Genomic DNA, 12,430 nt, shown 5'->3' on the forward strand with positions numbered 1-12,430 from the left:
AGTGGGGAAATATGTAGAAATGTTGGATATAGGAGTGAGAATGGCAGCTAGGTTTCATTCTCACTGCCCTCAAACCGCTCGGATGTACTACCACCCTCCGCCTCCGGCCAGCCAACACCAGCAGCTCCTCCACCACAATTCGCCGCCACTGATGACCAACACCAGCGGCAGCTCCACCACCACTACCGAACCCAAGCCAAGAATCAATCAGAGTCATGTGTTCTTTAGCTCTGTGCATACTAAATCAGTAGTTTCTGCAAAAATATAATCTAGCAAAAGAAACCGAGTTTTTAAGTTATCGGTGCCTCTACTATTCAACAATATGGTTATACTACAAATGGTTGATGCCCTATCAATTATTTTGCTCATTAAGAAAAATTCAAAGAGACGTCTATATATCAAAGGAAAATGTAATATAATCTTTGAGGTAATCTGAAGACGAAAGCTCTATTCTGAAGAAAACCACTCTGGCAAGGGTTCTCTTCTGATCCTGAACAGAGTTTTGCATCTTTACAGCTTCAAGTGACCGAAGCCTCCTTTGAACGAGCCATACAGAGGTCGTGATCTTCTAAAACTAAAGATATCTTCTATTGGAACGTAGGATACAGGAGGTTGGGAATTGTCTGTCTTGTACTCTGAAGCATGTGCGCTCCCATATACACGTACGCTCAACCCCTTCTTGAGAGGAGCACCGACTTTAATGTACTCGTTGAAGAAATCTATCAAGTCCTTTTGAGTTATTTGCTTTAGTGCTGCTACCTGTTTCATCAAAATGGTTTCATCAGACAAAATATTTGGCAACTCATGCTAGGAGCACTTGCTTAAGAGATAGCGAGCAGGTTACAAAATTTCTGAGTTATTCAGATTAAAAAGCAGGGTTCAAGGGGGAATACAAATTACAAAAGCCTCTAAACTACGAGATATGAAATCCACGATTGCATGAGTAAACTAAATTCAGTACCTCGCATTCTCTCCTGTCAAATTTGAAGGTTCCGTCAAATACTTCTCGCCAGTAGAATGTAGATTCCTCTTGTAGGTTTTTGTGCTTCTCCAGCTTCATTTCGATAAGTGCATTAACGTTGCTCTGTGTCAATGGAGAAGACTATATGTGAATATCAAGTAGCTCCTCAAAGCAGACGTAAGAGAAATAAGTTGTTCATAATGTAGTTTCCAGGAAAGATTAACATGGGACCTTAAATTCGTCGTTAGGCATTTCATAGAGCTTAGTTTCAAACATCTTGAGAAATGACTCTACTCTCAGATCAATTTGACCAGGACCCTATCAAACACAATGATGGGTGAGTGATAAATAGTAACTACAAGAACAGGTAAACATTGTAAATGTAACGAGTATAAACTATATACACAAACGATGCAATCTATACCTTGACATTTGATTGGATAATGAATTGTACACCTCGGACACCAGAGTCATTCCTATAGTACAGAAAATGTGAGACAAAAATCACATGGCACAAATGGAAGAATATAGATTGCAAGAGTCGTATTCCTACCTCTGCATAAGCACTGTAATATAACCAAGCTGCTCAACTGATCTAAGCTGGTGAAATGCAGGTTGCTTTGCTATCACCGCAAAAAGTTGGAGAGTGACATTTAGCTTGAAATCATCCTGGTGCACCTACATGATACAAAAGCAGTAATGTTCAACAATCGTGCCTTAACAGATGACATTTAGCTAAATTGATTTGGCTTGGGTCGAGGGGTTCGGTTCTTGCCTTTTAACACCGTATTTGATGAAAAATGAATAAAGATACAATACACGCATATCACTATCAAAGACTTGTAATATTAATTGGTATGGTTCCAACAAATGTTCTCAATTTTACTTTGTACCTGAATGTAGTGGACAAGTGCAGAATTCTCGTCACTAGGATTTAGGCCTTCCCCGCTGTAGAAGTAATTTATTCCCCTTTCAAGCTTCACAACTCTATTTGTCATGTACTGAGATCCAAAGAGAGGCTTGGATATGGGCTTGGTACTCTTAAAGAACACATCTTCTATATGGTGGATCATGGACTCTGCTTCTTTTGGCTCAAGATTTCCTACGTTTAGACGACAATGAAACAGTGAAAATGATATAGACATTAGCCAAAGAGTAGAAAAATCTGGCAAATATGAGGAAACAATGAGAGGAATCAGAACCTGCAGCAAAGCACTCCAAGAAGATCCTTGATATCATTAAAGGATAAAATTTCACAAGATGCTCGACTTCAAGGTGAGGTAAAACTTCAACTTTCTCAGTCCAAGGCCATGTTTGGTCTTCTAGTATCAATGAACAGTAGTTCATGGCTTGCTGATATGGCTGTTGAAACTTCATATTCTGATAGTCTTTTGTGACCAATTCCTGCGTACAAGCATAACAGAAACCCAAAGAGGAAAATATGATAAATCAAACAGCTTTTAGATGCAAATATTAGTTTCTATTCATTATGGTAAGGATAGCATTATTCTGGAGGTGACATGATGAACTGAACCGTGGAGATCTGAGCTAACACAACTAAGTTAAGAACACAGTCTGTGTACCTTAATTACAGAAAATCTGTCAAGTTTAACTTCAAAATTCGCAATCCGTTGTATTACTGTCTCCAGTAAGATCGTCAGCTTGTGGTTATATCCAACTACAGTGACCTTTAAGAGAGATGTTATAATAGTAATGTGTAAGAATGACCGGATTCTCTTTTAAAGAAGAGTGTATCAAGAAACAGCAGAGTACCTGGAAACCAGATTCAGTGTTGCTAACTGAATAATATAGACCAGCAACTTGGGCATCGTATGCTGGAATAAGAAAAAAAACAGAGAAAGCACGGTTTTCATGACTTAGTTCGGAATAAGAAAAACATAAGGTGAGACGTCATAATTTAAAATGACTAGATGTAAGACAATATCAAGCAGGTGAAATAATTAGTGGATGCCATGACCAAACAATATTGCATATTATACATCTTAACCATGAGAAAAGTACCATATTCATTTAAGTAGTCCATCAGCAAACGTGTAAATATTTCGGTGAGAACTTCTGATTCAGGAGAACTCCCAGAAAGAGGACAATTGAAATCTATCTTAACATATGCTTTTGGAGTTGAAAATGCTGTATCAGGTTTGTACCACAACCTTGAGTAAGGCGTCTTCCTCAACAAAACTGGTAATTTCATCTGATATCAAAGGTCAATAAGCCACCAACAAAAAGGATCTTGTTATGAGTCTAGCAACCAAAGGATACATGGCACTGTTTGAGCTAAGTAGAATGCAAAAACTTACTTGCTCTGAACCAGTCTTAAGGGATAGATCTGTAGGAATAAACACATTTTCGACAGGTAGATGCAAACCTTCACCAGGAGCTTTATCAGCCCATTGCTACAAGTCAACAAACACATTAGAATATCTGAAGTGGAATACCCTATAGATATTTAAGTAGGTAGAAAAGTTTTTTTCGGCATTAAAGAAGAAGGAAGGTCAACCTCAATCTTAGAGCCAGTTAATCGCTCAACAGAATAAGCTGTACCATACCAAGGCTCTTTTGAATCTGTAAGTCCCTCAAATTTTGTGGACTCCCAAAAAATTCTGTGGAACAGACATTATAAAATCAAACAACAAATGAATGATGCAAACAATTAAAATGGGAACCACTATGAAACAACCAGTTATCAACTTGTTATTCCAAGTCAACTTGAAAGTTGAATCTGGCAAAGAAATATGAATAAAAATTGCAAACCATTGTCTTCATTTTCGGTTCTTTTGTTTTTTTTACATAACATTTGGGTCAGTGAGAATAGGATGACTATATGGTATCTGCTACTAGCAAGTAGCAATAACAATTTGGTCAGTCATATTGGTGCTTGTAATAAAAAAAAACAACAATCAGAAGATGATCCAACCAGCCAATCTTTTGGTCAGTCATATTGGTGCTTGTAACTAGTGAAACGGACCTCACATTGAATGGACTCAGCTCTTTCAATGCTGACTGAATGACCTCAGCATTGAACTTTGTAGGCAAAGATGATCCAACCAGCCAATCTTTTGGAGGATAAAACTAGAACAGATTTAACAGAAATAAGCAAGAACCATCAGAAGTGAAATAATACTTGACCACGAAATTACTTCAGCATAAGAGCTTGTCGTGAACATATAAAGATAGAACCAGTTACCTGCATATTCATTGCAACATTGACCACATAATCAATTGGTCGAATCTTATCTTGATAGTGAAAGGAAGTCTCACAAATGGCTGCAAGCTTCATTAGTAAACAAAGATGAAAGAGTTAAAATTTCCAACTGGACATGGAAATTAATATAAGCACACTCTTAATGCCTTCAATATTTAATGCTGAAAACTACTAAATGCTCTCATAGATAACAAAGCAGCTATGCATAAAGGGCCGGCAGTATCAAAGTTAGGCAAATTTCAGGTCTGCATCTCACTTTTAGTTAAAATATATGAAGACTACTAATTATCTAAAAGATGAATACTTCCAAAGGGACTTATTTCTATAAGCCACAAAAATATGAAGTTCTCCAAAGAAAACCCGATGGAACTTTTAATATAATTTGTTACATTCACTACTGAGTTGGATGCAGTCCTAATTATATGCAACTCACCAATCTCCAAGTGTTTACATCCAATAACATAATTGTGTGTAATGCAACAATAATTTTTCTGCCAATTTTTTTGTGGGACTATGCCATATATTTTGTCTGCAAGCATTAATAGTGTCATTAACTATACCTCATCAAAAATCCGTTCACAGGGTCCAGAGTTCTGGAGAAGGTGAATGTATTTAAACAATAGTGCCACAATTTCCTCAAACTTCTCTGTGATTATCAAAAAAAACAAAATCATATATATTAATTATTTAGAATGATATAAAAAGTTGATCAATGGTGCCCCTCCATCACCCTGAGGCCTCATGCCCATAAAGTGAAAGTAAAATCAGAAGAAAGAAAAATTTACCTTGGCCAGCATCTGTGAGATCAATGCTGACTTTGAAGAAAGAAAACTCACAAGTCCAATCTGATTCACCAGCGGATAAACTTGTAGCCCAACCTGCATAAATTCGAATGAACTAATCAATATAACCTGAGTATGAATTTGAGTACCCAATTTCCTCTTTACACTGTACTCCCTCCGTTCCATAGTAGTAGAGTCATTTCCTTTTTTAGTAAAAAGTAGTAACACATTTTCCCACTCCTACTTTTCCCTCTCTCTTACTTTATTATCTCTACTTTTTCCTCTCTTTTACTTTATTAACTTTTTATTTATTACATTACACATCTTTTTCTTAATCTCCGTGCCGGAAAGAAATGTCACCACTACTATGGAAGGGAGGGAATACTATATTAGAATGTAAAATTTTATTTCGTACTAAGTAGATCAAAATCCTACTATATCTGAAAGTAAATTAATAGATAATGCAATGACTAAATAATGACACATCCCAACACTTCATATTATGGCCCAATACAAAATAGAGAAGTTTTAAAATATTACCATAAGGCAGAAAACTTAACAGATGATAAGAGTATCAGTTTATCATACAATATTCTTTCAACGTGGTTGGGGGCTGAGAGGGAGGGGTAAGTACAGAACAGATATATACTGACAAATTTTCATAATCAGCAAATCAGTGAGGGGGAGTAGCCGAGTAGGGGCATGGAAAGGAAGCTCAACACCCACCCATTTTTTTCAAGATGTAAAACAAAGATCCTTCTCCTTCATGGCCAATCAAGTGACCCAGATACCTGCTTGGCCCTTCATTGTAATGATGGATTCCAGGTGTTGTTGGCCATACAAATTTTAACTTGTGACCTTGCTTAATTGGGACGGCTTTTACGAGAATCTGAGAAAAAGGGTGAAATATAATCTAGTTTATTAGTACCAAGTAGAAACATTACTACTATATTGAATAACCAAACTTAGCTCAGTAATTAAATATGTATTTCAACAAAAGAAAATCATAAGGAAAAGATTGTCACATTAGTCTTGTATACATAACCATGTAAAGGTAACATGGTAGCATTTCATGTTTTGTTATATAAATGGGCTAAAATATTTTTGCACTAATAACTGATAAATGATTCTGATGTCACTTCATGAATCTATAACAGCAACAGCGAGCAAGAACAGTTGCCCAAGAGGCACTAAAATATGGATATGTTTATGTAACAATTTGATGGCGATGTCAATCGGTGATCACTAGTGAGACATTTTTATCAAGAAATAATGAAAGAAATATATGGTCTCACTTAGAAGTTGTAATATATAACATGAGCACAACATTGTCATATTCCAAAGGTTTATTCTCACACTTGATCGTCATAAAAAAGGAAAAAGAAATCTTGCCACTAGATAGGTTAAATTAACAGAGTAAAGATGCACCAACAGTACCTGAAGGTTTTCTGAATTACAAGGCTGGCCAGGGAAACTGATTGAGTTTCTATCTGTATTTCGGATATCCTCAAAATAGCTCCGGACAAGGATTTCAATTTTATCGAGACCATCTAAACAAATTCTACTGCATAAGTTCATATATTTAACATGGCAAGACCATATAAACCAGGTGACAGTTATTAATCTGCTACCTTTAGTATATATCACAAGATGCATGAGATTGGCTGAATAATTGTCTCTATAGAACTTCAGAAGCTCTTGTCTAGTGTCCAATCCTCTTTCTTTTGGCCGGACTTCCAAAGTATCCCAATTTCCTACACGTGTATTGCAAAAGATCATAGATGATAAAAGGGTGCATCAAGGATCAGGATAAATGATAGATACTGTTATGTACTAGTAGACCAAAATTATCTCTATCTACAACAAATAAATAGGGTGATGAAGCTTAGTAATCAAAATAGAATTAACATGAGATTATAATATAATTATTCCAACCTGTACTGAATTTGTGGTACGGGTGGTCTTGCACACTTAAATGTTTCTGAAGCTGTATTAATAAGAAACAAATTAAAATAGTTGGTTAGTTCTCTTCAGTACCGGATTGCAGCATTTAATAATTAATAAATGCACACCTGCAATCAAATTTAGAAAAACTTATAGACTTGATAGCAAAATTCAAATACAGAAGCACCTGATTCATCCGCCAGGCATCAGATAGCAAATTTTTCTGGTTCTCTGAGATAAAATGGATGAGGGGAATCGAGGCCATCAGAAAACATAAAAAGGGATTAATCGAGAAACTGCAGGATAAAATGCTGACCAGAATCAACTGCTTTTATTTCCCTTGTAGTCGCATCAGCCGACATCAATGGTTTTATGAAAAACTGAGCAAATCTGAATTAAGATTACAGAACATCATTATGTCATGCATCCACATAATGAAAATTCAATCAATTATTTATTATACCTGTCCAAGGCTTCTTCAAAGGAGTCAGGGTTGACATCAAAGTAGTAATTGGTGTTCTCAGACGATGTGAAAGCATTTGTGCTGCCTCCATGCTGAAAATGTAAATCGAGTTAAAGATGTAGTAGTATTGTTTTTCAGCTAGACATATTAGAAACAACACTTTTCCAGACAAAGGACAAAACTTTAAGATAAGGATGAACCAGCGAACAAGGGAAAATAGTGGGGTTATAGTAATGGTCTAGTCCCAGATAAATCAAGGTCAGTCAAGCGACGTGAAAAAATACCTCACTGATGTATTTTGAATAACTGTCCTCCTGCGGATACTTTTCGCTAGCATAGAAAAGCATGTGTTCTGTGATAAAATCACATTACGGTCAAATATAATAAGTCTAACAAACTGTGCATGGTAGAACATAACTATTAATTGCAGTTTCACAGCAAATACATCATTGATATAAGCATAGAACAGCACATGCTCGATAATAGAATCACATTGAGTATCAGAACCATTAACTGGAGTTACACCAAAGATGCATACACTAATTACTCAAAAACATCTGCAGGTAAAAAAAAATACACAATACAAAGGACTGAAGTAAGGAATCAAATGGGAAGCATCGGGGGCATTTTAGCCAGCACTTTTCAAACGCCTTGCATCAACAAACTAACATTCTAAATCACTAAAATTCTCTTTATTGGAGAAAACCAGATGCTTAATTGCAACACTTAACATGCTAAAATCTCTCCGAAATTACCAGACATCCAATTCATGTGCACAGGCATTACAAAAGCTTCAAGTAGGTCAAAACTTCAAAAGGATCAAAATCGATTGACATTACAAAAAATTAGATCAAAACATTCAGATTGAGGTATATTTGCACCCAAAAACTTGCTCACCAAGAAAATGCGCGAGGCCTTCGAGTCCCTCGGGATCACTGAAAGCACCGATGCGGACATCCATTGAAGCAGCACACTGCAATTAAAAAAAAAGGTAAATCCAATCCAAAAGGCAAAATTCAGAAACAACCTAATCAATTTCTGATTTCCGCTAAAAAAGAGTACAAATTACAGACTTTATCGGTTTCGGCATCGCTGATGAGGAGAACTTGGAGATTATTTTTGAGAAGAATCCTTCGATAGTCTCTTTTATCATTGCGCGGCTTGATTATTATCTCATCTTCCGGTTTCATTACTCCCAAGGCCATGCTTTTTCGTATCCAATTATGCGAATTCAGCCGATTGCAATCAATGGGATAATACTATATACAAACGGATAAATGATGGATATATTTTCAGTGTGAGGAGATTAACTGAACTGGTTGCAGAGACGAACGAGCAAGACTCTGATGAATAGAGGATTCCTGCGCACGAAATGTTCATATAAATCATCCAATAATTTAAATGACAAATTTTATTATAATTTATTAATATGATATAATTACGAAAAATACAAAAGCTACTTTTAAAAATATGGGATTGAGTAAATTAAAAGATTTAATCGACAATTTTCTCTTGATATTTTTCACAATCATCCCATAGAAACAAAATTGATGTAACGTGTGTGTCTTAAATAAGTAACGTCAGTCGTGAATATCTAAATATTAGTAATAATTTATGTATTGTAAACGTTATTTTTTTATGGGTGAAATTAGTTATAAAAGAAAGAAGGTTTATTATTGGTCTTAATTATACGGAGAAAATCGGGTTTATAGGGTACTTTATGTTTAAAATAACCTAAATATACTCATTTTGTTATCTCTTCCATAAATGGGAAAAACGTCACCCACATTGGCGTATTTATTTAAGAAGACGCCACCCGCATTGGCGGCTAACAATTTAGAACCGTATGTCGTCGTATTTTATATAAGTATAGGTACGTGAAAAAACGACGACGGGGTTGACGTGTTACTAAAACACGCCACAGCCGTGTCTGCGTGTTTTATTCCAAAAAACGCCTATGGAGTTGGCGTCGCCACCGCAAACTAACCTCATCTCCTACTTCATTTCAATCACTACATTTTTATCAAAAGCTGTGCACAGTTTTCTCTCGAGAAAAAGTGAAAAATGGGGCATCTTCTCCACGTGATTTTCATCATCATTGTTTTCTTCCTCATCTCTTTCCACACCCTCATCTCAATCGATTACACCAATCATGGCGTCAACTAAAGCTTTGCTAATTAAGAGCATCAGCAGTGGGGCGCTCTAAGGCGCGCCCTATGGCGCGCCACATCAGCATTTTTATCCTCCTCTTTCTCCACCTGCAGTGGGGCGCCCTAAGGCGCGCCCTATGACGCGCCACATCATCATTTTGTTGTTTTGTTTAATTAATTTAATTGTTTTCAAATAACACGTAACGAGTAAAAAAAACGACTAAATAACAAGCGGCGAAGTTTTAATAAAAAAAAATTACACCATTCAACTAAAAAAAGAAAAAAACTAAGTCGGGCCAATTCCCAACTTCCTACGCAACTCATCGAGTAATGCACGGAGATACTCGGCTTGTTCGGGGTCGGTGCACTTCTTGAGGGCCTTGTGCGTCTGCAACATCGTCCTTGCCATCGACGTTGTAGCTAACGACGCAAACGCGGTGGCCGTCTGCGTCGGGAGCTCATCCAGGTCCGGAACAGGGGTTGCAGCGGTCGACGATGAGAGTTTCGTCGCCGGTGTAGTTCGTACGGCCGGGGGCGTACTCATCGCAGTCACCGGGAGGCGGCAACTTCTGCGCCCGCTGCCGGTTCCGCTTCGCCTTCCCTTTGGCGGCACCGGTCGCTGCGGGGGCGGGATCGGCCGATGCGGTTGGGCGGTGCGGCGACGGCTCCATATCAGACAACCCATACGATTCCGTACTGAAATCGGGATCGTAATGGGTGTTATCGCCGAACGAACGATAATCGTCGGGTTCTGTACCCGGCCAATGCGCCTCTCCGCTAAACGTAGGGCTATTGGGGCTTGAATCCATTTCGTAGTAATTATGTAAATGTAAGTTTCGAAGATGAAATCATGTGAAATGAAATATTACAAATGAACGCTATTTATAAAAAAACGAAACCGCGTGCCGTCGTCCGCGTGCTATCGTCCGCGGCCTTCACAATGGGGCGGACGATGTCGCGGACGATGGCCATCGTCCGCGACCATCGTCCGCGACGTCCGCAATGGAGCGGACGATGGCGCGGACGATGGCCATCGTCCGCGGTTTAAGTCGCGCCCGAAGCATAGGCCGCGACTATCGTCCGCAGCCTATGCCACACACCCACTGTGGGGGCGGACGATGAATGGCGCGGACGATGCGCGCCATCGGGCGTGCCATCATCCGCCCATTGCGGATGGCCTAAGACTCTAAAAGGCTCCTTTTGTTCGAGAAATTCAGAGTCTTGCTTGGGCTCAAGTAAAAACGAAACGGTGACTTTTCTCATTTCTCTGCCTCTCCGGCGCCAGCTCCAGGCCCCGGTATTGCCGCTCCGGCTCCTTTCTCTCTGCGCCACCGCCACCCGCTCCCGCAGGCGCACAAGGTGCAGAAGGGGGAGCGAGGAAGAGGGAAGAGAGTTATGACTGCGGTGCTTGCATCAGTCGGCGTTACCTCAGCGCTCTGCGCAGCGGCGATGTTTTTCGGCTGCCGGATATTCAAGAAACGGCGGAGGAAACTGAGGAGGAGGGGCTTGTCCAAGTCTGTGAGCTCGGTGAAGAAGGTAACATCCAATCCCGGCCCTGGCCCTGATCTTTTCTACCTCAATTCGCTGGAATCTGCTTTGGAACCGGAGAATAACACGCCGATACCGTTGGCGTGTTTAACTAAACACGCCAGTTCCGTTGGCGTGTCTAAAGAAAAACGCCACTACGGAAGGCGTGTTTCACTTATCCCACGCCAGTGTAGAATATCTCTCTAAATTGAAACACGCTGGTGGTGACGGCATTTTTTACAATAACACGCTAAATTGTAGGCCGCCAATGCGAGTGGCGTCTTCTTTAATAAACACGCCAATGTGAGTGGCGTTTTTCCCATGTATGGAAGAGATAACAAAATGGGTACATTTACGTTATTTTAAACGTAAAGTACCCTATAAACCAGATTTTCTCAATCATATGATCATTTTACAATTTTTATCCAGAACATTATTTTTTTATTTTTGAATTCCGGAATGGAAATGGTCCTTTTTGGCAGCTCCGTCAAAACTTGACGATCAATGTCAATTAACTCACTTTTACTGGATTAGATTACTAATCCGAGATTTATTAGCAACTTAATCATAACCTATTTTTATCTAAATTTATCGTATTTTACTAGAAATTAGATTAATAAATAAAACAAAGACTACAAAATAGAAAATCGTGTAAATACAGTATTAATTCAACTGTCTCTCGCAATTCTGACTTCCCACTTCTCAATAGTGAATCATCTCTCAATTCTCACTTAAAACACAGTTATGATATTCAAACAATGACTTATGTGTTATTAGGGAGAGTCACCTAATTACTACAGTTGATCGAACAACGTTAGTAGTATTAAAGTTTTCTATCTTAGCTGATATGGAGTAATTCCTTGAAGATTAATCTTATGTTAATATTATAAATTCAGATATTGTAAGTAGGGTTATACTAAAATGACAACCCAAATTAAAATGACAACCTACCACAAATGTTGACCCTTAGATATAGGAGCAGATTCAACCTTAGTCTGCCATGTGGCTGCTTGCTTGACTATGTATCGCGAATTGCTTGATTATCTGTGATTTCGTTTGCAGATGCCTGGAATATATGTCAAGTTGTTTGTCTATGTATCATAGATTGCTTTGTCTGTCTATGTATCATAGATTGCTTGCATATGTTTCGCGGATTGCTTGCTTATATTGTCATTTTGTCACCATAGTGCTCTGATTTCGTATCGTTGTTGCTTGAACTTCATACTGAGTTGCTTACCTATATATCACAGATTGCATGCTACGTTGTCGCATTATCATTTTAAAAGTTAGATTGCATGCTATGTTGTCACATTATCATTTTAAAAGTTGTGTCACCCTAACTCATGCAAGTATACATAATGAAAAAGACGTTAGCATTAG

The 12,430-nt window shown here is 38.3% G+C and overlaps 1 protein-coding gene across 1 annotated transcript; it reads right to left on the reverse strand.

Annotated features, from left to right (window-relative positions):
• Positions 1-287: 287 nt before the first annotated feature.
• LOC121790165 (insulin-degrading enzyme-like 1, peroxisomal) lies at positions 288-8,735 on the reverse strand. The gene is made up of 26 exons (XM_042188441.1): positions 8,447-8,735; positions 8,271-8,346; positions 7,658-7,725; positions 7,374-7,465; positions 7,227-7,300; positions 7,098-7,141; positions 6,902-6,953; positions 6,598-6,720; positions 6,404-6,516; positions 5,693-5,855; positions 4,970-5,062; positions 4,745-4,830; positions 4,167-4,253; positions 3,948-4,051; positions 3,480-3,582; positions 3,280-3,375; positions 2,984-3,173; positions 2,735-2,796; positions 2,545-2,649; positions 2,164-2,365; positions 1,855-2,063; positions 1,515-1,639; positions 1,386-1,437; positions 1,193-1,279; positions 962-1,084; positions 288-759 (listed from the first exon to the last, which is right to left on the reverse strand). Exons 1-26 carry the CDS (start codon positions 8,576-8,578, stop codon positions 511-513), a joined length of 2,910 nt encoding a protein of 969 aa, XP_042044375.1. The 5' UTR covers positions 8,579-8,735; the 3' UTR covers positions 288-510.
• Positions 8,736-12,430: the final 3,695 nt, after the last annotated feature.

The sequence above is a fragment of the Salvia splendens genome, unplaced genomic scaffold (genome assembly GCF_004379255.2).
Source record: "Salvia splendens isolate huo1 unplaced genomic scaffold, SspV2 ctg427, whole genome shotgun sequence".
NCBI lineage: Eukaryota > Viridiplantae > Streptophyta > Magnoliopsida > Lamiales > Lamiaceae > Salvia > Salvia splendens.